The sequence below is a fragment of the Dacryopinax primogenitus genome (assembly GCF_000292625.1).
Source record: "Dacryopinax primogenitus strain DJM-731 SS1 chromosome Unknown DACRYscaffold_14, whole genome shotgun sequence".
NCBI lineage: Eukaryota > Fungi > Basidiomycota > Dacrymycetes > Dacrymycetales > Dacrymycetaceae > Dacryopinax > Dacryopinax primogenitus.
The window spans coordinates 1,008,057-1,031,620 of record NW_024467211.1 but is presented as its reverse complement, the minus strand read 5'-3'; the positions used below and the strand labels follow the sequence as shown (position 1 = coordinate 1,031,620).

At 51.6% G+C, this 23,564-nt stretch overlaps 11 protein-coding genes across 11 annotated transcripts; 5 read left to right on the top strand and 6 right to left on the bottom strand.

Moving 5' to 3' along the window:
- Window positions 1-1,820: 1,820 nt before the first annotated feature.
- Window positions 1,821-3,035, bottom strand: DACRYDRAFT_69136 (electron transfer flavo protein beta subunit; the record flags this gene model as incomplete). Its single annotated transcript, XM_040775893.1, has 8 exons — window positions 1,821-1,837; window positions 1,886-1,981; window positions 2,054-2,202; window positions 2,254-2,261; window positions 2,312-2,750; window positions 2,800-2,818; window positions 2,863-2,938; window positions 2,986-3,035. 7 exons carry the CDS (start codon window positions 3,033-3,035, stop codon window positions 1,919-1,921), a joined length of 804 nt encoding a protein of 267 aa, XP_040627037.1. The 3' UTR covers window positions 1,821-1,837; window positions 1,886-1,918.
- A 680-nt stretch (window positions 3,036-3,715) lies between these two features.
- DACRYDRAFT_27013 (NADP-binding protein) lies at window positions 3,716-4,487 on the top strand (the record flags this gene model as incomplete). The annotated part of the gene is made up of 2 exons (XM_040774291.1): window positions 3,716-4,020; window positions 4,082-4,487. Coding segments are annotated over 2 exons (711 nt in total), but the record flags the coding sequence as incomplete, so codon positions are not given.
- Window positions 4,488-4,840: 353 nt separating this feature from the next.
- On the top strand, window positions 4,841-5,855 carry DACRYDRAFT_95872 (alpha/beta-hydrolase; the record flags this gene model as incomplete). The annotated part of the gene is made up of 4 exons (XM_040777326.1): window positions 4,841-4,906; window positions 4,961-5,070; window positions 5,129-5,772; window positions 5,825-5,855. The coding sequence occupies 4 exons, from the start codon at window positions 4,841-4,843 to the stop codon at window positions 5,848-5,850; spliced, it is 846 nt and encodes a 281-aa protein (XP_040627035.1). The 3' UTR covers window positions 5,851-5,855.
- A 119-nt stretch (window positions 5,856-5,974) lies between these two features.
- Window positions 5,975-7,016, bottom strand: DACRYDRAFT_69127 (short chain dehydrogenase/ reductase; the record flags this gene model as incomplete). Its single annotated transcript, XM_040775892.1, has 3 exons — window positions 5,975-6,353; window positions 6,435-6,880; window positions 6,950-7,016. The coding sequence occupies 3 exons, from the start codon at window positions 7,014-7,016 to the stop codon at window positions 5,982-5,984; spliced, it is 885 nt and encodes a 294-aa protein (XP_040627034.1). The 3' UTR covers window positions 5,975-5,981.
- A 396-nt stretch (window positions 7,017-7,412) lies between these two features.
- Window positions 7,413-8,612, bottom strand: DACRYDRAFT_55346 (ubiquitin; the record flags this gene model as incomplete). The annotated part of the gene is made up of 2 exons (XM_040775316.1): window positions 7,413-8,454; window positions 8,509-8,612. 2 exons carry the CDS (start codon window positions 8,610-8,612, stop codon window positions 7,413-7,415), a joined length of 1,146 nt encoding a protein of 381 aa, XP_040627033.1.
- A 466-nt stretch (window positions 8,613-9,078) lies between these two features.
- Window positions 9,079-11,217, bottom strand: DACRYDRAFT_101163 (uncharacterized protein). The gene is made up of 3 exons (XM_040767530.1): window positions 11,118-11,217; window positions 9,756-11,067; window positions 9,079-9,703 (listed from the first exon to the last, which is right to left on the bottom strand). Exons 2-3 carry the CDS (start codon window positions 11,061-11,063, stop codon window positions 9,173-9,175), a joined length of 1,839 nt encoding a protein of 612 aa, XP_040627032.1. The 5' UTR covers window positions 11,064-11,067; window positions 11,118-11,217; the 3' UTR covers window positions 9,079-9,172.
- Window positions 11,218-13,003: 1,786 nt separating this feature from the next.
- Window positions 13,004-14,983, top strand: DACRYDRAFT_117697 (uncharacterized protein; the record flags this gene model as incomplete). Its single annotated transcript, XM_040770437.1, has 2 exons — window positions 13,004-13,076; window positions 13,133-14,983. The coding sequence occupies 2 exons, from the start codon at window positions 13,004-13,006 to the stop codon at window positions 14,806-14,808; spliced, it is 1,749 nt and encodes a 582-aa protein (XP_040627031.1). The 3' UTR covers window positions 14,809-14,983.
- Window positions 14,984-15,043: 60 nt separating this feature from the next.
- DACRYDRAFT_23608 (Ribokinase-like protein) lies at window positions 15,044-16,515 on the bottom strand. The gene is made up of 5 exons (XM_040773308.1): window positions 16,335-16,515; window positions 16,206-16,284; window positions 15,986-16,152; window positions 15,623-15,935; window positions 15,044-15,571 (listed from the first exon to the last, which is right to left on the bottom strand). Exons 1-5 carry the CDS (start codon window positions 16,466-16,468, stop codon window positions 15,236-15,238), a joined length of 1,029 nt encoding a protein of 342 aa, XP_040627030.1. The 5' UTR covers window positions 16,469-16,515; the 3' UTR covers window positions 15,044-15,235.
- Window positions 16,516-17,085: 570 nt separating this feature from the next.
- On the bottom strand, window positions 17,086-17,736 carry DACRYDRAFT_109548 (uncharacterized protein; the record flags this gene model as incomplete). The annotated part of the gene is made up of 2 exons (XM_040768902.1): window positions 17,086-17,574; window positions 17,632-17,736. 2 exons carry the CDS (start codon window positions 17,734-17,736, stop codon window positions 17,086-17,088), a joined length of 594 nt encoding a protein of 197 aa, XP_040627029.1.
- Window positions 17,737-18,521: 785 nt separating this feature from the next.
- DACRYDRAFT_101160 (uncharacterized protein) lies at window positions 18,522-22,888 on the top strand (the record flags this gene model as incomplete). Its single annotated transcript, XM_040767529.1, has 15 exons — window positions 18,522-18,681; window positions 18,735-18,847; window positions 18,898-19,060; window positions 19,126-20,198; window positions 20,248-20,373; window positions 20,427-20,528; window positions 20,581-20,713; window positions 20,762-20,862; window positions 20,911-21,066; window positions 21,114-21,210; window positions 21,262-21,649; window positions 21,697-21,826; window positions 21,877-22,153; window positions 22,205-22,350; window positions 22,398-22,888. The coding sequence occupies 15 exons, from the start codon at window positions 18,522-18,524 to the stop codon at window positions 22,779-22,781; spliced, it is 3,549 nt and encodes a 1,182-aa protein (XP_040627028.1). The 3' UTR covers window positions 22,782-22,888.
- On the top strand, window positions 22,888-23,518 carry DACRYDRAFT_23606 (uncharacterized protein). The gene is made up of 3 exons (XM_040773307.1): window positions 22,888-23,062; window positions 23,116-23,234; window positions 23,281-23,518. The coding sequence occupies exons 1-3, from the start codon at window positions 22,906-22,908 to the stop codon at window positions 23,377-23,379; spliced, it is 375 nt and encodes a 124-aa protein (XP_040627027.1). The 5' UTR covers window positions 22,888-22,905; the 3' UTR covers window positions 23,380-23,518.
- The last annotated feature ends 46 nt before the right edge of the window (window positions 23,519-23,564 follow it).

The following is a 23,564-nucleotide window of genomic DNA, read 5'->3' as shown; positions in this document are numbered from 1 at the left end:
GTGGATGATCCTAAGAGACCAAGTCTGAAGAGACAGTCCCCAGGCAGAGTAGGCCTTATATTTATACCTCTGTGGTGGAACCTGCTAGGACATCTTGCTTACTCAGCCTAATCAGGTGATCAGGTCATATGACCAAGGATGAGGTCATATGAGGTCATGCACAGCCATGCACAGCAGGTCACCTGACCATCCAATCCTTCCAGCAGGTTCCAGCACATGCCAAGGTATACCAGCTACTTCCATGTCATAAAGGCTTAGTCATGTCTCTTGACCAAGCAATGAGCTGGTGCCCTGACAGTTGTCTGGCCAGAGTTGATCATGTCAAAACATGCAGACAATCAATTCAATATATTGAGCTTATACCAGTGCATAGAGGGATACAACAGTTTCTCAACTGATGGGGAAAGGTCTGCCTTAACTTAACTAAAGAATAAATATTCACTGGCCAAAGTTAAGTTGAACTCCTTCAGCTCCTGTGCAGTTTGATGGGAGAGTGCATCCTTGCTTCTGTTCCCCTATGCTGGACATCTGGGCCTCAGCATCAGAAAGTTTGAGCTCTTCATTGGCCTGGTGTGAAGGCAACATGATCCAACAATTGTTGATGATCAAATAACCAAACAGGTGACAAGCAAAGCAGAGAGTAGTGAGTCATATGTCAATCAATACCTCAACATTTGTTCACAAACAGAGTGATCAACAGGGGTGTTATAGAGTAAGTGGGGATTGGCAGCCAACAGGCACAATTGTGTGTGTGTCATGTGCACATTCAGAATGATTAAAGCTTTGTGTTTAGAACCTAATGACCTTGGACCATGGGGTTCCTAAGAGATTAGCTCTAAAGAGCTACAGGGGCTATACCTAGGGTTCTATATATGTCTAGGTATGGAAGTAAAAAGGAAGCAAAGTCTGTGGCTGACTATACAGCTTGTTTAGGGCAGGCACCTTATGTCTTTTGTCTGGTTGGTCCTGCACAATCTATGACTGACATCTCATGTTCTGGGATATGTCCTTCTTGGAGTCAGGTGATTGTAGTATCAGCTGTCATTTGGGGTGTCATGCCATGTGACTGTGCTCTGATTGTTGTCAATTGTAGCTGTTCACAATTGATTTTAGGGATGTCCCCTGACACCCCCTTTGTCAGTCCCTATCTGCCATCTTGTGCTTGGCTCATCCTATAACCCAGAGCTCAACAACATCCTCTTTACACCTGTGACACACAACACACCTGACAGCACCAAGTCCATGATTCCAAAAGTTTGCTGATGAGTGTTGTTCAGTGGAACATTTTACAGCAGGAAGAGGAAAAGCACTGGTCCCCAACTTCAGCCAGTCTTCTGATCCCATACACTCCTGACCCTAACCCTAACCCTACTAATGTCATGATCTCACTGTCACAAAATGCATCTGTGGACTGTCAGCAAGGGCAATTAAATAATACTAATGTTCATACTTACATTAGTAGATTCAAAGAATCTTCTGCCTTGTCCTAGGCTTGAAGATCTTTGATGTTGACAGTGGGGACCCTGTGACAGAGAACATGAGACGAGAGGGAGGGGGGATACAATACTCAGGCGCCAATGATGGCCATCTCCCACTCTCATGCAGCTCTCCCCTTGTTCGAGTCATCAGACCCCTTCCATGCAAACACTTCAAGCACTGTCTGCTGTCTGCTCTCTCAGTCTTATCCCAGCGCACCAGAATTCGGTCAAAACTCAGCTCGTTCTTCAAGTCTCAGAGTTGTTGCACAGTTTCCTATTACCCACGTAGTATACCATACGCTATTCTGCATGTAACAGGAACAGGAACATATTCCATCCCACGCCATGTATGCATTCCTCTGCAACGCATTAGCGAAGCGCAACACGCATGGTTGAACGTACTGTACCCGTCATTTTGTCCCCTCTTTCGTCATTTGCCCTCATACGCCAGGGAGCACCCCCGCCTCTTTCAGCTTCTCAACAAGCTCATCCACGTCTTTCACCTACAACACCCCAAAAAATCAGCTTCTGCCCCAAACCCCCCACAAACAGTGAGCGCGAGCCAGACGACGCACCTTCTGCCCCCCAACTCTCTTCTTCGGTTCCTCAACCTTGAGGATCTCTAGCTGGGGAGTGATGTCCACCCCTAGGTCCTGAGGCGTCAGTTTCTCCAGCGGCTTCTTTTTCGCTTTCATTATATTCGGTAGGGAGGCGTAGCGGGGTTCTGCGGGGGTCAGTTAGTGACGAACCGGAAGGGAAAGGGAAGGGGGGGTACGATTCAGCCTACACAGAGAAGGGTCAGTTCATGCTCCATTACATGCAAGTGCACGCACCTCAGATCAGTAGTGATAACCGCCGGTAGTCTCACCCTGACCAGTTCACTCCCCTCATCCACCTCCCGCGTTACATCCGCCCAACCCTTGTCCAAATCTAGCTCCACCCCACTAGCGTACGTCGCCTGCCCCCACCCTAGCAACCCGGCCAGCATCTGCCCCGTCTGGCCATAATCGTCATCAATAGCCTGCTTTCCTAGAATGACGAGGTCAAAAGGTCCTTTCTTGGCCACAACAGCGCGCAGGACCTTGGCAACCGAGAGAGGCTCAAGCGTCTCACTCCCCGACTCAGGGACTTCGACGTGCAAGGCCGTGTCGGCGCCCATGGCCAGGGCTGTGCGCAGCGTTTCTTGGGATTTGGCGGTGCCGATGGATATGGCGGTGACTTGCTCGATTTTGGAGGTGAACTTTTGACGCAGGCGGACGGCCTCTTCCACAGCTGAGGAGGGTTAGCAGGATCTTTAGGGGGATGAGAGGGGAGGGCGTACCGATTTCGTCAAACGGGTTCTGGAGAGTGTGAGCGAGGTAATAAGGAGGAAATGAGTGCGTACCATGGAGTGCTTGACGTTTGTGTCTATGCCTGTCTGCTGTGCGTTGACGCGTATCTTTACTGCGTAGTCTACACATCTGCTATTGTGAGTAGAGTAGTGTTATGAGAGAGAAGATAAATATACCGTTTTACAGGTACAAGAATGCGGATGAGTGAACGAGGAGAGGGGCGCATATTGCAAGAGGAGGAGAGAGTGAGAAGGGGAGAGTGTGTGCCGGCTAGTGAAGGGAAGACGGAACTAACGCCGATAACTTTTCACATGCTTTCACTTATTGGCCGATAGTTGCCGATCCATTACACTTCTATTGATGAATCTTAATGGCCAGCAGAGGAGTGTGCCTCGTTAACGTTTCTGCTATCTCGCTCCCGCTCTAATCTCATCATTCTCATATTCTTCAACTATTTTAATGTAAAGCGACTCACCACGAGGGGTATCCTATCGATATCCTGTAAAGTTCAAAGGAGAAAGATATTCGGCGGCCGGTTACCTACCCTTACTGTTGTTAACTCCTCATGACTATCAACAAACCGCCGGTATCAGCTAACCCCAAATGCTTCTCTGCAACCGAAATATGCTTCTCTGTCCCTTTTTCGTCCCTTGTGCGCCCTCTCTTTCCGACTCTGAACTCTAAACACCTTATATTAATCTCATCTCCATCCCCGTTCCCGGCCATGTACCCCACTCCCCTTCCCTCTCCCTCCCAATCCCCCCAAGTCCCATGTCAACCCAAACAGAACTCATCCTCTTCCTCCTCCTCGCCCTCCTCCTCCTCCCACACCTAATCCGCACACTCTATTTCCTCCATTCCCACCTCCGACAACCCTCTCTCCCCCTGTACCTCCATTCCCCCCACTCCTACGCACTCATCACAGGCGCCTCAGACGGGATCGGCCGTGCCCTCGCGCTCGAATTCGCAAAATGGGGGTTCAACATCATCCTCCACGGGCGGAATCCCCCAAAGCTAGCGAAAGTCAGGGAAGAGATCCTCGCCCTGCAAAAGGAAAAGGAAAAGAAAAAGGGGAAGGGGAAGGACGTCCTCCTCTGGGTGCAGGACGCAGCTGAAGACGTCGATTGGCCCGCGGTGAGAAAGAGGTTCGAGCAGCTGGAGATCACCGTACTGGTGAACAACGTCGGCGGGTCCAAGCTTCAAACGCTCTCGTGCGTCCTCCTTCCCCCTTCCCCCGCACCCGAACTCACTAACCCCGCTACGTATGCGCAGGTTCGACCAACAGCCCCTGGCCGACGTGACCCGAACAGTGCACATCAACGCCCTCTTCCCATTCTGGCTCACGCACACCCTCCTCCCCCTCCTGCGCCAGCCCTACCCCACGCTCCTACTCAACGTGGGTAGCATGGCAGGTGTGATCCCTCCGCCGCATTTTGCCGCTTATGCGGGGAGCAAGGCCTTTCTCGACCGGTTTACGCATGCCTTAGACTTGGACGAGCGGATCTCCGGGTCCCAAGTCAAAGTCCACTACCTGCAAACCGCTACAGTGCTAAACTCTTCGGGGGTGATGAGGCGGTCTCTGACCGTTCCTTCGGCAGAAGAGTATGCCCGGGGAGCGGTGAGAGTCGTCGGCGGTACAAGGAGGGTCGTGTTCCCTTACTGGATGCATGGGCTGCAGGCAGCTGTGGTGGGCGTTTTGGGAGAGGGAGGGGCGGAGAGGCTGATGATTTGGGCTATGAGGCAGTTTGAGAAGCAGGAATAGCGTGCGTAAGAGGTGGTGTTGTGTTGTGTATTGTATGACTGTGGTAATGCCTGAAAATGTTGTTCAGGGTTCGCATTGTCTCCTCATTGTCTATGACGTCGCGTGTTCACTTTACCGGGATGAAACATATACGTTGGACCTCCACTCATCCCTTTGTCCACTCCTCGGACTTGTGTGATTGCTGGTTGATACATGCCCACCTCTCCTGCTGTTAACTGTCAACCGTCACTTCCACCTTGCAATCGTCAGCCCCATCTCTCCTCCCAAACATGCCCGTAACCAAAGTAAAAACCAACAAATGTTTCTCCGGCCATCTCACAAAATTCAGCGCTCACGTCCGTCCCCCTTTCTTCGATGCCCCACGTTAGCGCTAACTTCCCCGCCCGCAGTCAGAGTCCTACGGCCTCGAGACAAAGTTTAATGTCTTCGTCCCCGAGGGAGAAGGCCCCTTTTCGGTGTTGTACTATCTTGCCGGGCTGACATGTGACGAAGATACCGGGTGGGTACCCCCCATTCCCTCCACTGCAGTAGGGATAGCTGTTGACGCCGGCTGGCAGAGCGATGAAAGGCACCTTCGAGTCCCCCGCTGCGAAACACGGCATCGCGCTCGTCTTCCCCGATACTTCCCCCCGGGGCTCTAACAGCCCTAACGACACCCTTTCATGGGACTTTGGCACCGGCGCCGGGTTCTATATCGACGCTTCCCACCCTTCGTATGCTGCCTACCAGGGGTACACATACGTGACGCATGAACTGCCTGAGCTGTTGCGGGAAACCGGGTTGGCCTTGGATTTGGAGAGACAGGGGATAATGGGCCACTCGATGGGCGGGCATGGCGCGCTCACGCTGTACCTCAAGAGCGGGCAGTACAGGTCCTGTAGCGCTTTTGCGCCTATTACCAACCCTAGGCTGTGCCCTTGGGGGAAGAAGGCGTTTGCTGGGTACTTGAAGGGAGGGGTGGAGGAAGGCAAGGAGTGGGACGCTACTGAGCTCCTTGGGCTAAGCCGGGTGAAGGAGGGACTGAGGATCCTGTTCGACTGGGGGGACGCGGACGAGTTCTACCTCTCTGGCCAGCTGTTGCCAGAGAACTTTTTGAACAAGGTGAAGGAGTTGGGAGTGGAGGGAGTGCAGGGGAGGAAGAGGGAAGGATATGATCATAGTTATTATTTTATTATGAGCTTTGCGGAGGAACATGTTGCTTGTGAGTGTTTTCTTTTTGTAAGGGATGGAGCTGACGGCGCCTCTACTGGCAGTTCATGCAAAGTGGTTGAAGGCGTAGGGAGAGGGGGAACACGACGTGCTTGTAAAGAAGCTAAAGAATGAATTTTATGTACCCATATTCCATCTGTACTCCCACTCAGCTAGACTGCGTACCTCATTACCTTCAAGTATGAGCCCCATCCTCTTCCCTCACTCTGTCCAATTCCCCGGCTGCGGCTGGTCATCACCAAAATAATCCACCTTCTCCGCCTCCCTAAACTCCCTCGCGTTCTTCTCTCCCAACCAGCCCGGCTCCAGCTCCTGCACCTTGCTCTCGATCTCCGTAAACGTATTATCAGCAACATAGATCGTCCGCCCCGTCCAGTCCTGCCCAGAGACGGCGCTGTAAGCCAGGGCTTTGCCGATCGAGGTGGGGTCGTTGATCGGGATGTGGTGCTTGATGAGCGCTTCACGGAGAGAATCGAACATGAGGTTGGACTCGGTCATCCATGGACAGACGAGGTTGATCGTGATTCCGTGCTTGAGCAGATTCTTCTTCGTAGCGCGCATCAGCCCGAGCAGCTACAACACGCACACGCACATCCACGCCGACGCTAATCAGCCGCGCCTCCAACACGCATAGAAGGGAAACCCGCGACGCACCCCATGCTTCGCAGTCGTATACTGCGGGATCGGTTCTCCCAGATAACTCGCCGTGCTCCCGGTCATGACAATGCTCCCACCTTCCTGCTGTTTCTTCATATGATACACGGCGATCTTCACGCAGTCCAGCACGCCCCCGAGGTTGATATCCAGCACCTTGTACTTCGGACGTTCTAGCTTCCCGTCCGCGTCGAGCGTGTCCGCGAACATGTCCTCTATCTCCCCCACACCAGCATTAGGGAGCACGATATCGATACGTCCATGATCCTCCCACGCGCGGTGGAAGAGGGAGAGCAGGTCCTCCCAGCGCGTCACGTCCGTTTTGAGGAACGTGGATCCTGGAAGGAGGACGGAGGGGGGCGGAGGGCGCAGGTCGCCGATGTATAGGATCGCACCGTTTGCGGAGAAGAGCTTGGAGGTGGCGAGTCCGATACCGGCTGAGCCGCCTACGAGGGGTCATCGGCGTTTGTTGACTGGTATGATATGCAATGCAATGGTATGAGAAGGCGACGCACCGGTGAGGATCGTCACTTTCCCCTTGAGCTTCAGTAGGTCTTCGTCGGTGATGTTGAGCGCAGTCATGTTCCCTCACTCGAACTCTAGGCAGATAGCAGCAAGCTGGGTAGATACAGGCGACAGAGTAAGAGTCGGGAGGTCGAGGATGCCCAGCACATCCTACGCCCTCTCCACATTATAAATGAGGCAAGAGAATGTTGATCCTGTATGGTGTGGACATCAGGGGACCACCGCCAGGGAGGACGTTCCCCCGCGGGTCATCGTTTGTCCTTACGTTGTGCCGCTCGGGCTCTGCGTTCTGGGCGGTACAGACCAATCACACAAGTGGACACAATGTTGAACACGATGGATGTTATTGTTTGTTACATGACAGGATGTCTATTTATTTCAGACCAATCCTACCCAACCTACAGCGTGACGGATGCATACAATGGAGAATCCCTGCTCAGACAGCGAAGACGCTCACTGCCCACCACGGAGACGAAGGACAAGGTGCAGCGTGGACTCCTTCTGGATGTTGTAGTCGCTCAGAGTGCGGCCATCCTCGAGCTGCTTGCCAGCGAAGATAAGACGCTGCTGGTCGGGAGGGATACCCTCCTTGTCCTGGATCTTCGCCTTCACATTGTCGATGGTGTCGCTGGACTCGACTTCGAGAGTGATCGTCTTGCCAGTCAAAGTCTTCACGAAAATCTGCATACCACCACGGAGACGCAGCACGAGATGAAGGGTAGACTCCTTCTGGATATTGTAGTCGGAAAGGGTGCGACCGTCCTCGAGCTGCTTGCCGGCGAAGATCAGGCGCTGCTGATCGGGAGGGATGCCCTCCTTGTCCTGAATCTTGGCCTTGACGTTATCAATGGTATCCGACGATTCGACTTCGAGCGTGATGGTCTTTCCCGTCAACGTCTTGACGAAGATTTGCATACCACCGCGGAGACGAAGCACAAGGTGAAGCGTTGACTCCTTCTGAATGTTGTAGTCCGAGAGTGTGCGACCGTCTTCCAGCTGCTTGCCGGCGAAGATGAGACGCTGCTGATCAGGGGGAATGCCCTCCTTATCCTGGATCTTGGCCTTGACGTTATCGATAGTGTCCGATGACTCAACCTCGAGTGTGATGGTCTTGCCGGTCAGGGTCTTCACAAAGATCTGCATGCCACCACGGAGACGAAGAACCAAGTGAAGGGTGGATTCCTTCTGGATGTTGTAGTCGGAGAGGGTGCGGCCATCCTCAAGCTGCTTCCCAGCGAAGATAAGGCGCTGCTGGTCAGGAGGAATACCCTCCTTGTCCTGAATCTTGGCCTTGACGTTATCGATAGTGTCGCTCGACTCGACCTCAAGAGTGATCGTCTTGCCGGTCAGAGTCTTGACGAAGATCTGCATACCACCACGAAGACGGAGGACGAGGTGGAGCGTCGACTCCTTCTGGATGTTGTAATCCGACAGGGTGCGGCCATCCTCAAGCTGTTTGCCAGCGAAGATCAGGCGCTGCTGGTCGGGGGGAATGCTACAGACAATAGGTCAATATATGCGTTACCTGTGGTAGATGTGGCTGACTCACCCCTCCTTATCTTGGATCTTAGCCTTGACATTGTCAATGGTGTCGCTGGACTCGACCTCGAGAGTGATGGTCTTGCCAGTAAGAGTCTTCACAAAGATCTGCATGGTTGATAGTGGTTGTAGAGTGCTTGTTGAGGAGGACGATGTATCTGGGGGTGGTTGTGCGAGACAGGGGGAGATGAAACGGGGACAAGCGGCGTAGTTGGCTTATATACCCCGCTTAATGGGGAGGCTGCGCATCTGCTTCCGTCGGGTTCCTTCCAGGGCATTCCAGCCGTGCAACGGATTCGTCGGGTTAGCCAGTCCCCTATTGTCCCGCAGCCGTCGAAGCCATCGTTGAAATCCGAGGCATTAATGCAACCAAATATTGCTTCAATGTCACGCCATGTCATCATTACGAGCGTATTCCGAATTAGACTGGCAGTTGCAACTGCGTATCGAACCAGGCCCGAAGAGAAACTATGGATACCCATACCAACACCGATAGGCTGAGCCGGTCAACTCTATCGACGGCCGGGCTTACTCAAAGCACATCATAGCACCCTTGACCCTTGATATATCACTGCTCCCTCCTAACCCAGGTCTTGACGCCCACAGTCATAAGGTATGGTTGTGGGTATCGATCACTGTGACTGCACGTTCGTCGCGCCCCATGCTGGTTGCTATCATCGAAAACGGGCACGATCCGCCGACTCCGCTCCGCTGTCCTTCATCCTGGACCCTTCGGCAAGTGCATCGGCGACAACAGACCGTTGATTGTTCACCCGGTTCCGGAGAGACACCCTCTGGACCGCAGCCTGGAGGGTCCTCAGTACCGCAGGCTCCTTTCCTGTATCTCTCACTCTCCACCTCCGATCCCCAAGCCATCCTGCCAATGTACCGTTCCAGTCATACTCCATCAGATCCTTATTACTACTCGTGAGCCATTGGATCCCTTCTGTTAGACGTGTCCAGGCGTCTCGACCTTTCAGTGCGGGCTGCCATTGGCCAACCGAGCGTAGCCAGTGTATAACCGATGAAATCTGAACGACGGAGAGTGTCGGGCAAAGTTTGGACCATTCCATGATCAGGTCGTGCTGCCATCGGAGATTGAAACCGGGCGATGACCGATATCGAAGGTAGTTCACGTGGAAGGAAAAGTCTTCTAGATAGGGCAGTCGACCCATGACAAACAAGCCGACGGCTTCCGTCAGTCTCTGTTACACTCGTCAGCCACGCACACCACTCTTTGACTCTTCGAAGACGTACATTATTGTTAACAGCACCATTATACGGGCCATGCACAGCGAGGATCCGCAAATGAGGGAGGAAATCGGGCAGCTGTTGCATGATCGGCATCTCGTACGCCGTCTCGAAGTCGGGAAGCAACAAGTCGAAGTGCACGATCTGCACGGTGGACAATTGTAGACTCTCCAGCGACGCGAGATACCCGACGAGATTCAAGCCGGGGTCAGGCAAGAATGCAAGCGGTCCGATCGGCACGGATGGCGCAGCGGCGTTCAAGCAAACCGTATGCACAGCACGGCCTGGGACAAGTGCTTTCGCCACAGCAGGATTGCCGGAGAAGACACTGAGCTCAGGCAGAGCGTCTTTGGGTAAAAGTTGCATAACAGTGTCGAGCGTCTCGCTGTGGATATAGACCATGAGCTCCGTGAGCTCTGTCGTCTGCTGCAGTATGCTTGAAACGAGCTCGGGAGATAACGTCATCTCCGAGCCAACATCCAGCATATAAAGCCGTTTGAGGCGTATCGGATCAGGCATATGGTCCTGTATGTGTCTCCAAAATATTGGCTTGTTCGCTCCAATTGAGAGCGACCGGTTTGACCCCAGGATATCGTCAATCAACCCGAGTACTACTTCATCATCCCCATGTCGCATATTGAGGTCCGTCAGAGTGAGATTGCGCAAACTCGGGAAACATGGTATCTCCGGCCCTTCGTTATTCTTCTTTGACTTCCGAGAGGGTGGGGTGCGAACGCTGCATTGTTGAAGGTGCAAGGACTCGAGATGTTCCATCGAACCGACCAGTTTCCATAGCGCAGGCGAAAAAGACGTCCTCTGCCAACGCAGCTCTCGTAGATTGACCATATTCGTGAGTGCGGGTATAATCACAGACTTCCACTGTTTCGGAAAATGATCAAGTCCATCCCAGAAGTCGTAGCTGTCCTTGATAATGCAAATTCGAACGAGCTGGGCCAGGTGCGGACGCTTCGCCAAGCTGTTGCAACAGGACCAGGATTTCTCGTATATGGCCTTGTTCATATGGCAATCAAAAGTGATTGTCCGATATATCAACGGGTTCGCCGAAGCATGAAAGTACTTGCATGACTTGGCGAGGGACAGTATGTCTAGTCGGGAAATCAAGCCGTCATAGTACATCTCGTCGATCATGGCGAGGATGAGCTCCAGTACGTCCACAATAAGCACGTCGGTGATGGAGCGTCCATTTGGAATATTTGTACCCTCTTCTGACTGGCCGACTAGAGACGGCTTCGAGCTCGACGACGTAGCGACAGAGCTCCGACGCGACTTGAAGATGCTGATTTCTCGTTCCATGAGTCTGCAAAGGTGTCAACGAGGTGGTCGATGGAGTTCTGGGACATGACGCACCTTGTTATAGCCTATCCACTTCCAACTCCACAGTCGGTATCTCTTGATCGATAGTCATAAATTAATGAATCATAGTTGTGGCGGCCAAGATCAGTTTCTGGGGACGATTCTCAGGGGGTAGCGACGGGCCGATTGAACGGAGGCGCCTCCGGAGAGACATGAGTCCGGAGGTCTCGGAGCCGAACCCCGGCATCGTCCAACGTTTCATCGTAAGTATTGAATCAACCACTTCTCTCTTAGTGCCATCCCTCTGCGGACTTGTTATTTTCCAACTCCATCATTTGCTCCTTTTGTCTGTTATAATCAGTGCTCTGTCTGGCGCTTTTCTTAACCTTCTTTTCCATCATTTTCTGTATTTGACCCGCGCAAAAAGCGCACGAACCGCACAACTTTATACACAGCGCTTAGTAAGAGCATGCATTGCTTACAGTTGTTCCCGTGTGCTTTCCGTGGCCCAGTACAACATATTGCTTCCAATGATCAGCCCATACCGTGATGGTGGGCATAAGCCCTCTGCTGTGCAAGCCAGTTTCAGTGGGTTGAATGAATGCACGGGGTTGTCAATTCATCGAGCTGCTTGATTTCTTCGGATGTTAAACCTTCTTTCTTATTTGTACCGTGATTTTGGCTATTCCCTTTAGAAAGGTGTACATTTCCGGCACGTCTTTTCTTTTCAGGTTCATGCCACTGGCAGACAAGGGCTTTCCCTACGTTTATGAGGCTCTAGATAATACAAACACAGTCAAGAGAACCGCCCGTCCCACTGAATACCGTCCTTGGGTGCAGTACTCTCTGGGATGCAGTGGCGTTCGTTCAGCCGATGCTTGCACGTCGCAAATTGGCCACCTGGCCTTTCTTCTGCAATGACCAAACAGTGAGTTTTCTAGACCTATCAGGAAAATACGTGTTCATGCTGATTTTTGGAAACGGGAAGATGATGAACACTGTCAGGGTGAAAAGAGTAAGAAACCATGTGCAGCATACTAGTTTCTCGTGCTTGAGGATCCATTCTTTGTCCAGCGACCCATGATAAGCGCGAACACCGTATGTCAGCATATGCTGTTCTCTATATAAGGCCTGCTCTGAAGGCAAAAATCGCTGTCTGGCACCTCTGGCTAGGGAAATGACTTTTGACGAATATGGAGAAAAAAAAGGGGGCTGTTAACGAAAGGAGGTAATGGGCGTGGTGAATTTTGCGCAACATGTCTTCTGTGATAGGATATATAGCTTGGACACTGAGAAATATTGTCGTCATGCAAAGGGGTGGTGACACGTACAGCACGTACAGCGAGTGGCTTCATCAAGAATACATCAGAAGATGCAAAATTGGCATTGCCACCGGGTGAATGGAACAGGGATAATTCCGCAATGTCCATGACGAGATGCACAGATGTGAATTGCTGTGCCGAAAAATTGTGGTAGAACCCCCGGACTAGCTTCCTGCCACAATTCTGGGGCGTATTTTCCTGGATGCGTGGCTGAGAGATCTTTGTGGAAAAAATGAGAAGAATACGTGTCCGGCGATGAGTGGTGAATCGTGGGGAAATACGCCAGTCGTGCTGCATAGTCTGTGCTCCGCGCCTCGTTGTGAAGGCCGTCCAAAGATAGCAACTCCCATCAAGGTCCCCAAAAGAAGCATGAGTTTGATTCCGGAGACAGCTTCCGCGCACCGGGGTCCAGCGAGTTGAGCCCACGTTTCTTGGCCACACGCCGCGGCGTCGCCTCTTTCAACAGGCCCATTTTATACCCCTCTTGTCCTCTTCCCCATCTCCCCACTACCACCCAGACATACCACGGATATTGCTTACCATCAGCCGTATAGTAAGTGGCAGTTTTCTTGGTGAATCCATGTTTGCTGAGAGGTGGCCAATAAGTTGTTGTGCAACATGGATGTCACAATCGCCAATACCCTCTCCTCTACTGACAGCTTTAGCTCTTCCAAAGAAAGGAAGAAAAATGGTATGCAGAATACTAATTTACAGACAGATATTCATCTCTGACGGATGTAAATCAAGGTGGATGGGCACAGGCTCCTATTTTTCTCCGGGCAAAGCCCAGCAAAGCTCTCCAGCATGCAGTCGCCAAGATCGACTTTGAGGAAGACATGGCCGGGATGTCTACCACACCTATTAAGAGTCCCTTCTTGCCGCCACCTATCCCAGGCTTGCAGGCCACACTGAATGGCTCGCAGAGTCCGGGAGTGGTAACTACTCTTTTGTCATCTTCCCGTGAAAATCTGCAAGGTTCTGGAAGCAGGAAATCTATTTCGACAAAGAGAACATCGAAAGAACTGTTGACATATATCACCCGACAGCCAATCAAGCGCAAAGTTGTTTCTGCCCGGCCCGAAGAGCTTGAAAGTGAGGAAGAGCTCGACACTGACATGGAGATGGATGTGACCGTTGTCCAGCAGACTTCTGGCCACACAGACGAAGAAACTGAAGTTGCGTCTCATGGTGAACGAAAAGCGGACTCCAGCAGCCCGCCACGAGCACTTTCTCCTATATCTGACTTAACTACGCCTCCGCCTTCGGATGAGGAAGACGCTTATCTCTTAGCCACCTCCAACAGCACGTACGCCTCCACTCTTAAACAGAAGGCGACACTGTCAGCTACATTCAAGTCGAGACTGGCAGCTTTCACCGAGATTCCACTCGCCGACCTCGTATCTGCTGAAGCACCATGGACTCACCCACTCATGACGTCCTGGGAACTTGAAAAGCCGTTGCCAAGTACGAAAGGGTATCTAATAATCACAAAATCGCAGTCCAGTCCTGCCACGCATTCGAACGCAGATAGTACCGGAGGGGGATCCACTAAAGCCAAGACCAGCCCATGGGAGACTCACGAGGAACCTAAACCACCGAAGTCGAAATCAGCCAAGGCGAAGTCGAAGGCGCCTGCTCCTTCCGAAGTTGGGCACGCCACGCCTGTAGTCCTTCGAATGTGCGGCTATCCGAATCCGAGCAATCCATTCGAGACGTGCGCTAGCTTCAGTGGCGGCGAGGTTGAATCCAGGCGCCATCGCATGAAGCACCTATACATGGAGTGGCTGCGCCAGAAACTTGGACAGAATGACAACATGGTCTTCGCTAGGTTTGACGCTACTTTTGGCCAGTGTGAAAGGTGTGGCAAAATCTTCACTCGCGGCTTTGCGTACGGTCGACATATGCGAGAACGGACTAACTGCGGCCAACTCACACCTGCCGAGTTCACGGATCCAAATCTCCAACATATGCGATTCATGACAGAGCTCAGAAAGGCGGAAAAGTGGGAGCATTTCACGCCAACGCCAGTGCCACGTCCTATGGATGCGCTCGTACTCAAATCAAGGGCGAACAACAAGGTGGCCGAGATCGTCAAGGTGATAGATTCCTACGACGATCGCTACGATATTGTCGCCTGCAAGAATGGGACGGACTACGAAATCAAATTCTTCACGCCGGAGGAGGATGGCGGCACAAAGTGGTACACACCTATGGGTCGACCGGCGTATATGAAGGGGTCGAACCGACACGACGGGGCTGGCGACGGGCCGCCTTCCCCAGCTCGTGAACACAAGGTATCGGAGAGCAGCCCGATCCTGCAAAAACCTCGTGCGACAACGAACGTACCGAGGAAAAGGGGCCGTCCAAGGAAAAATCCAATTCCCAAGGACGAGGATGTCGATATGTTGTATAACGAAGCTTAGGCTCCACGTCGATATGATGCATGACGAACTTGGACTCTACGTCGATATCTCCCTATGCTCTTTCTTTCTTTTTTGGGTTTCTTGGTTTGCTGTGCATTCCATGCTTGCTTGCATTTTGTGATCAGCTCTTACTTGCTTGTGTAACCACCGATCAAACGCGAATCTCATTGAAATTTGTCCCTAACGGAGAAGCACCAAGACAGAAAACCAAAGCAACGAACGTCATTGTGTCACACGGTATGGTTCTATTTCTGACGTTTACGTTACTTGATCTATTACAACAAACTTCCTATGCAGTTGAATGCGAGTGCAATGCGGTTGAAGCGAATGCAGCAGGTGATGCTCACGACTAGTGGTCCCAAGAATAACAGAAAAGATGAAAGCGATTGATGAGAATGCCCTTATCTCCCAGATCAAATGAAAACACTCAGAATATCTTCACCTTGGGAAACTTGAGCGTCGGCCCTACTTGCTGGACGCACATTGCACCCAGGGCATGGCCAGTCTCGACACACTCCTCGAGGGGTTTGCCAGAGACATAGGCACCCAAGAAGCCTCCGGCGAACATGTCGCCAGCACCGTTGGTATCCACGATCTGCTCTGCGGAGAGCTTCTGCACGGCGAAGACTTTTGGCGTCTGGTCGGTGGAAGAGGCAACAATCGTGCTTTCTGCACCCTGAGTGATGACTACCAGGCGAGGACGGGAGGGATTCGCCTTGTCAAGATTCGCGAAAGCCTGCGCGATGTCCGCAACGCTGCTGGTCTGGTACAATGGTATTAGAACGGCACACGAGTCACAAACTTTTACACATACCGGAAGGCCGTTGGCCTCCGCATAGGAGGCGGCTTCGCTCTCGTTGCCAAACAAGATGTCAACGTATGGTAGGACCTGCTGGAGCTGGGCCTTGAAGAACTGAGGGATGAAGGGAGCAGAGAGGTTGAGGGTGTACACCTTGCCGGCATTGCTCGCGTGCTTGGCGAGCTCGAGCGCAGACTCGACACCATGCGTCAAGAAGAAGCCCCCAACATAGAAGAACTTGGCGTTCTGGATAAGAGGAGCAATTTCGGGAGACGACAAGTGAGAAGGGGTGAATGACTCGGCGGCCTGGAGCGTCGTGCAGAGCGACCTGTAACCCAAGTCAACAAGAAGTTCATAACAAGAGTCACTTCAACATACCGGTGGTGACCGGTGATGACGACGGCGCATGCGCCTGTCCGCTGACCCTTGGCGACCTGGTATGCGCTCTCGACACCCTCCTTCGCGTTGGCGGCGCGAAGTTGATCCGCAAGCTCATCCTCGCCAACACAGCCGGTGTACATGACAGACTTCTCCGGAAGAACGTACTACATACGCCAGGTCAGCAAGACGATGGGACGAGGAATGTCTAAGGGCATACAGCGGCAGCGCGAGCAGCGTTCTGAGCGGCACCACCAGCGACATAGGTGACCTTCCAGTTCTTGACAATGTCATCGTAGCTGTTCAGGGCCGTGAGATCCAAACAGGATTTAGGTGCATATATGCGCACATAGCCAGTTGCTGTTCGTTGGCAAGCACAGCGTCGTTCGGCTTTAGACCGTACTTCTCGAGCAGAGGCTCGCCCTCCGTGACTTGAATGTCGAGCAGGGGATTGCCCATAGCAAACAAACTAAAAGTAGCCATAGTGAATGGAAGAACTCAAGAAGGTAGTGAGCAGATAAAGGTATGGCCAGCAACAGGATGAGAAGGCGATTTGATATTTAAGGGAGGATTGGGGGAACTGTGAGCCCATGCAGCGACCGGCCGAAGAAGACGCGGGAGCAAGTTTCTATTTGGCGACATACCAAATTGAGAAATCATAGCCACTAGGAAAAGATCATATCCATCTTATCCCCGCACAACCACCTCCTCAGGGCATTCCTCGAGTTCAAAAGGGATCTAGTTGTTCAACCGTTTCAGATTCCTTCCATTCTTCCTGTGTATCCCTCAAGGACTCTGTCACTTGCATCGTGCGCCGGATCAGTGTCCCAGCGTCTATTTGTAGAATAGGCGCGGAGCTCTCTGCTAACCTCTCCAAAGCATGAAGCAGATTCAGTCTCTGACCGGAAATCAGTGCGGTATTGTGATCAAGACTTCCGGTACTCACTTCAGAAATATCAGCAAATTGACGGATATAGAACGCTGCAGCCCCGATTTCTTTGAGAATATCTAAGCACAAGCTCACGGCTTCGCAGTCCACCTGTATCCGATCAGCTTCTGTGGCACGCCAAATAGTGAAATCTACATACACGTCTCAGATCTTAAAGCGTGTTTGCTGCGGGATCTGGTCTGCACTCAAAAATATGGAGAATCATCCCGAGCTGGGAGACCCATGCTCTCATCGTTTCCGGTTGGGAACGCATAACATATGCGAGCGCCATACCATTTATGTTGCTGCCAGAGTCAGGAGTTGATGACTCAGATTCGTTATCTCCATTGGGCACAGCCGGGCTCTCATATCCAGAATCGTCATCGGTGTCCACCGCTTCCCGGATCCCCGGGAAAGGCTCTTCACAGGCCAGTGCCCAGTCGATATCATACGGCCCTTTCGAGCTGATACCGTAGTCTCCAGGATCTCGCTGGATCTTAGAAAGCTCGATCAGAGAGAGGACACGCGCTTCGTCTAACGTAAAGCGACGACGGTCCAGAGCGTATTGGTAGATAAAAGCAGAGTTGTACAGTTTGGTCGTAAAGCGTGTCGACGGGGGCGGTTCTAGTCGTACAACGCCATCCACCGGAGCATATGGGTTCTTGTTCACTTGCATATTGTGAGTAACCTCCGGAAAGTTCGATATTGAGTGACTCACGAAAAATCTTGCCACCCAAATTAGCTCAGGTCGTTTTGCGCACTCCTCTAAATTGGCGGTGAGTTGATCGCCCAGCTCTTTTGCCGTACGGGATTCTGCATCCATACCGGTTTGGTGTCTGTGGTGTGGTTGGTGTTGAAATTCTGATCAGAGGCTGAATCAACCGGATGAAAGACCGATAGGTGACGCGTGCTTTCCCTTGCCTTTGATGTTGTGTGAACAGAATTAAACGGCAACGCAGGTGAAGAGTAACTGAGAGACGCTTTGAAGAATTTTCAAAGAGCGCGGCAAAACACGTGCCGCGCAAGTAAGGTCAGTGATTTCCTCGAGTGATGAGATACGCCCACAAGCCTCAGAAGCGTTGCCATGGCATTCTTGCCGCCTATTCTGGAGTTAAAGTGCCCTATATATACCACCTTGCTAATACTATTGATAGCGTCTTATGGGATCTTTGCAACTTTATAGAAGTGATTGGTCAAAATTCTCCACCGGCCAACTGCAAAGGGCCACAGGGGTGCACCTCGGTTTGGCCACCTTAGCGCTGTGGCACGTGGGTCGAGCCTTTGAAATGATACTCCTCAGAAGCGAGTCTCAACCAAGTCCCAAGTAAGATTTGATGCACTGAGATCAGGGACTGGTATAATAAACAGTCTGTAGACGCAGATGTGTCACCCCTCTCGGACATCCTTCTCTCTTTGGAGCACGTGACAGTTGCCTTATTAGGTAGTGTGGCGATGAGGCCTCATCAGGGTCACGACCTCCTGTGCGGGAAAGTGTTCAGAAGCCATCATCGGCCCATACACAGAATACTCATTGCCATTCTTGCCCAGCAGATCTCCTGTATGCGGCTCAAGTATCACCACAACTAACTCATATGACCTTGATAAACAATGGCTGATAATGAGAACATACGAGAAGCAATAATCAGGTCACTGTTCTCGAAGCAGTATGCTGATGGATCCCTCGACGAGACCTACATCGCACATCTCCTAATCCAAGAGGTTGTCGCTGGCGAAACAGAGGCAAAGACGCGGTGGTTGCTGTTATCTAGTGAGCATTACCGAAAGCATGGGCAGGGATGGACATACTCACTTGCATGCCAGTCAATCGAAGCGGTCAAGGTCTGGTACATAAGTCAAAGGAGAACAGCAACGGGACATTCTCCGTTGGAAAGACGTGGAAGCTTGAGGAGTTGCAGGCAGTTGAGGCACATACGGTACGAATACGTGTTGGATGAAGTACACATGACGTACTTATCACGAACAGGCCATCTCCTTTTCACTCAAGTTCTCTCGTCGATATAAATGGACCACTATCAACGAGCGTGATCAAGCGTTGTTCTTAAGTGCTGTCATCGACTCATACCGACGAGTAACCGGAGGGAGGCCCCTAACCATTGTTGGCGTGGGTATAGGGCAACAGTCGCAATGTACGTTAGTTCTTTGCACGACAATTCCCTTCGTATCCATGGCGTTAACGACGTATACTCTCTAGCTAATGGACGCTCATCCTTAGATGAGCGTAGCTCCGCACGCTCCGCCAGTCCGCAATTCTCCACCTCCGCTGCATCTCCTTCAATGCGTCCTGTTTTGGGCGGTGAGCGTCAAGTTTCGAATAGCAGCTATGCCTCAGGCATGAACGGCTCCGTGTCCGCCGGCCCTCCGAGTCGGCAACAATATCGTCCTCCTCCACCGTCATCGCTCAGAGCGGAAAGCCCTGCATTTCCAGATTCTCGCAACGCGCTGATCGCCCTACAAATCCCTCAGTATCCTACCGCACCGTCTTCATACAGTTCTCGTGCAAGTCCCTCTCCCGCATTTGGTACTCCATCTCAGGATGCTACTTCCTCAGCCGTTAGTCGCCGAGCTCGTCCGTCGATTGATGATACGAGCAGTCAGCGATCGGCATCCCGCAATGGTCGACGGTCGGTGGACGAACCGCAGACCGCACAGCCGTCTAGCTCTCGACAAGGCTCGCGACCGTTCCAAGAAAATGGTTATGGTCGACCTCCTATGCCGAAGGCTCCATCGCGCGAGCAGTTGTACGATGAAGTCGGGTCATCTCGACCAGCAATGCCACGCAATCCTTCAAGACCGTCCATAGACACCGGTTCTCGCTCAGCAACTCCAGACATGCGGCGCGCTCCCACTCCGGGAGACCGTCGTGCCCCCACGCCATCCCGACCTCTTGAGCCGGGACTTTCCGTATCAGCCAGTGGCTCCCAACTGGCTACCCCAGTGTACAGCGCCTCGACAACACGTGCGGCATCACCAGCTAAACAACCCGAGGAACGGACAACGTCACGTAAAGAGACATCTGTCTCTCGTATATCCGTATTCGACCCAGCGAATCAAGCGACGCTAGAACGGCTATTGTCAATGAATGTCCCAGAAGAAGGCGAGGGAATACTACCGAGAGAGGACGGAGAAGCTACGTTGGCCAACGTGGAGGAACTGCTAGATGGATATGAGTGGTCCATGGGTCCTGTGGGAGAGGGGAAGAAGAAAGGTGGTGCGGCGGATATGATGGAAGCGAGGCTTATGGATGAGCTTTTGGCGTTGGAAAAGGTGAGCATTGTCGCTCTGTAACCTGAGCATATGCTGATCCTCCCAATAGGCGAACGTCCACTCTTTCGTCGAATCCGACGACCGCATACAGCTGGTCATGGGTTTCCTGGATGACGCGATCCGAGAACTAGATGATATGGAAATGATGGTACAGTCATACAAGATTCAACTGAATGTAAGCCCAACTCAAGTTTTCATGCTGACTGATTGTAGCTAACCGACATCTAGGGTGTGAGCGACGACATCAGCTTTATTCAGTCTCAAAATCGTGGGTTACAAGTACAAACTCAGAATCAACGAGCGCTCCTGGGAGAGCTCGAGCAGCTACTGGTTCGTCTGTGACTATTGTACCCCGGACGAGTCTGGCTCATCACTTGTGCAGCAAACCGTCGACGTCGATAGGGAAGCGTTGGTTGCGCTCACGCAGGAGTCTCTTGAGAAGCCTGCGGGTATCACACATCTGGAGAAGGCTGCTGCTGAGTTGTACAAGGCACTTCTAGCCGGGCGTGAAAATGGTGTGGTCTACTTCTGTAGTGGTTGTTTGGTTGTTTACCCTTCTTCAGAAATGGCGGCAACTATGGAACGTCTGCAGGAATATCAGACTCACAACAGCCAGTTCTGCAAACGTATATCTGATTTTCTTACTATCATGTTCCAGTTTCAGGTCTGTCCTTCATATCACCATCGCAGGATAAACCTGATTCTCCATCAGTCCGATAGGCTCCTTAATGATAAGGATCGTGTGATGGACAAGGCACGACCAAAGCTATCTTCACACCAACCTATGGAAGACTATCTTGGCCGATACTGCGGTTTGATGCTTTATTTGAAGGAAATGGACGAGGATCGTTATTCCCAGGTTTGCGCAGTACGTGCTTTTACATCCTGCAAGAACCCACTCTAACCATCTTTCAGGCGTACTTTACTGCTTCGAACACACTTCATATGAAGGAGATGAAGACGTTTTTACCTTTGCTCGTCGCAAGAATTCGAAAAGGCGTGGATGACGATAGTGCGTGATGCTGCTCAACACTGGTTAAAGGCATCTCACCGCTTCTCATAGATTTTTCTGCCGAGGTACCGCAAACGGCTGGAATGTCTGTACGTCGTATGGGCACCCTCCGGTCCCCACTCGACCGAAAACGAGAAAAGGAGCCTGCAAATGGAGAACTAAAAGCAGCAGACGCGTTTACCCGAGCCCTCAATCAGATCTCAACCCAAATCTCTCGAGAAGAAGAATTCTTAGCCGACTTCTTGCAAATCAACGACTTCTCACTGACATTTTCGGATTACATGAAATTGGAGAACTACTATCGACGACAGGCTGCTAAGTATGCCAGCCTTAGTCCAGGGACAATCAAATTGGTTCGGGAAGGCATGGACCTAATCTTTGGGTTCTTACCTGGTGAGCTGAAGCTATGGGTGGAAGCCGCGATGCGGCGCGATAATCTGTGAGTCGGGCACGATGATTGGAATGCTAATCTGACTACGAATACAGCCAACTTCCCGGGATGATATTCAGTCTTGAACGTCTTCTGCAAGAAGTGGAAGATGCAGGCAAAGCTTTCTTCCATCGTTTATTAGAAAAACAACATCGCCGAATGTACCAGATGTACGATCGTATGATTGTAAGTTACCTCGGCTGGTCCTCGAAACCTTGCAGCTCATGGGGCGGTAGGATGAGCAGATTAAAGCAATCGAACAAACGAAGCTCACAACGAAGAAGCGTATTGGCGCCGCTCACTTCATCAAGTACTTCCCGGTGTTCGTCAGCCGGGTTGAATCTCAACTAGTGGGGTGCGAGGGGATGGAGATCCGTAACAAAGTAGACGGTTCCTATGAACGCCTCGTGACCTCCATGTTCGAATGTTTGCAACAAATGGCCAAGCTCGATGGAGGAGATTCGCAGGCTGCCGAAGACAAGGGCCAGCTGAACTACCACGTCATCATGATTGGTATGTCCATTACGCCAATCTTGGGAAATTCATCTAACCAGAGCTGTTTAGAGAACATGTCTGCATTCAGATCAGATATGTCTCAGCTTGAAGTGAGCTCAACCCGTCAGTTCGTCAGTAGAGCCGACGCCGCATATCAAGAGAATCTGGAGGCATATCTGCGCCTTATTTTGCGCCGCGCTTTCAATCGTCTCATGGTGAGTTCTTCCTTCCGCTTACTTAATGTGTACTCAGACAACCTCAGGTATTTTTTGACGGAGTCGAAAAGACACTACAGGTCTCATCTCCTCAGGATGTGCTCACCAATTCCGCCTTCAACAAGTCTAGTCTCAAGCGAGTAGTAAAAGACTTCGACGCTAAAGATATGCGGAAGATAGTTGATGCGCTATTCAAGCGTGTCCAGAAGCATTTTGACACTGCTGAAGGAACTGCTGGCACTAAAGGCGAAACAAGTGGTGGTTCTGATCCAATTTTGCCCGGAGTCTGGAAAGCATGCGAAGAGGAGATGGTCCGTCAAACGGAACGCTTCTACAAGCTCATCAGGGCCGTCTACGCTGACACTGGGATCTCCCTGGAATATACCATTCAAGATATCCAGTCGGCTTGCAGGCGCCAACAGGTATCTTGAGCCAAGTCCTGGTAGTTTCTTGATCACGACTGTACGATCTCTATGTATCCATATATTCATGATACCACTCGTCTACATTGCTAGAGAACCGGTCAATGTGAGCAAAACAAAATTTATATCATTCATGGCTTATGTCGGTCCTATCTACACTGTCCTATGGCATTTGGAGGTGACGAGACGAGATTGGGGCATACTAACCTATTACGGCGCCTTATGGGGGCGAAATAATACGTTAACGTCACAATTCGCTTCACATCAGTACTCCGCATGCACGACTAGTTCTGGATCACATCAGCCTCAGCATGTTACACAATCAAGCAGAGAGCATACTCACCATACTCACAAACCAATCAAGCTGCTGAAGCACGGGGAGGAGCAGCTGCGCCGCTTTCTCCTTCGCCTCGCTCTTCCGGCTTGAGACCCCGACGCACTCCATGTGGATGTTTCCGTCCACTTGGACTTTACATGAATACCTGCCCTAGACCAAAATATTACGTACCTATTGGGACCGTATGATACTCTGGGGTGTGATCGGCCCCTTTCTGTTCAATTACCCAGGACACCTGTTCTTTACCTCGTTGCGTTAAGCGTTCATTGATTCTGGGCAGTATCCCCCAGCCGGGCTGAGGTGTGAAGTGCTCGGTGCTGGCCTGCATACTTGTGATCTACAAATACGATGAGTAGAGGTGTACTCGGTCAATAGATTGCAGTTAGCTGGGATTGAAGTTTGAGGGAACACGCTAAGAGGGTGACGCCTTTTACTGCTACTGTGCATACCGCACA

Coding starts and splice junctions, on each gene's coding strand:
- DACRYDRAFT_101163 (XM_040767530.1), bottom strand. CDS start 11,063: ATGGAACGAGAAATCAGCATCTTCAAGTCGCGTCGGAGCTCTGTCGCT. Junction 9,704..9,755: donor ATGGTGCTGTTAACAATAAT/GTACGTCTTCGA, acceptor CGAGTGTAACAG/AGACTGACGGAAGCCGTCGG.
- DACRYDRAFT_23608 (XM_040773308.1), bottom strand. CDS start 16,468: ATGGCTACTTTTAGTTTGTTTGCTATGGGCAATCCCCTGCTCGACATT. Junction 16,153..16,205: donor ACGCTGCTCGCGCTGCCGCT/GTATGCCCTTAG, acceptor TGGCGTATGTAG/TACGTTCTTCCGGAGAAGTC. Junction 15,936..15,985: donor GTCATCACCGGTCACCACCG/GTATGTTGAAGT, acceptor CTTGGGTTACAG/GTCGCTCTGCACGACGCTCC.
- DACRYDRAFT_23606 (XM_040773307.1), top strand. CDS start 22,906: ATGGCTTATGTCGGTCCTATCTACACTGTCCTATGGCATTTGGAGGTG. Junction 23,063..23,115: donor CTCCGCATGCACGACTAGTT/CTGGATCACATC, acceptor GAGCATACTCAC/CATACTCACAAACCAATCAA. Junction 23,235..23,280: donor CATGTGGATGTTTCCGTCCA/CTTGGACTTTAC, acceptor AATATTACGTAC/CTATTGGGACCGTATGATAC.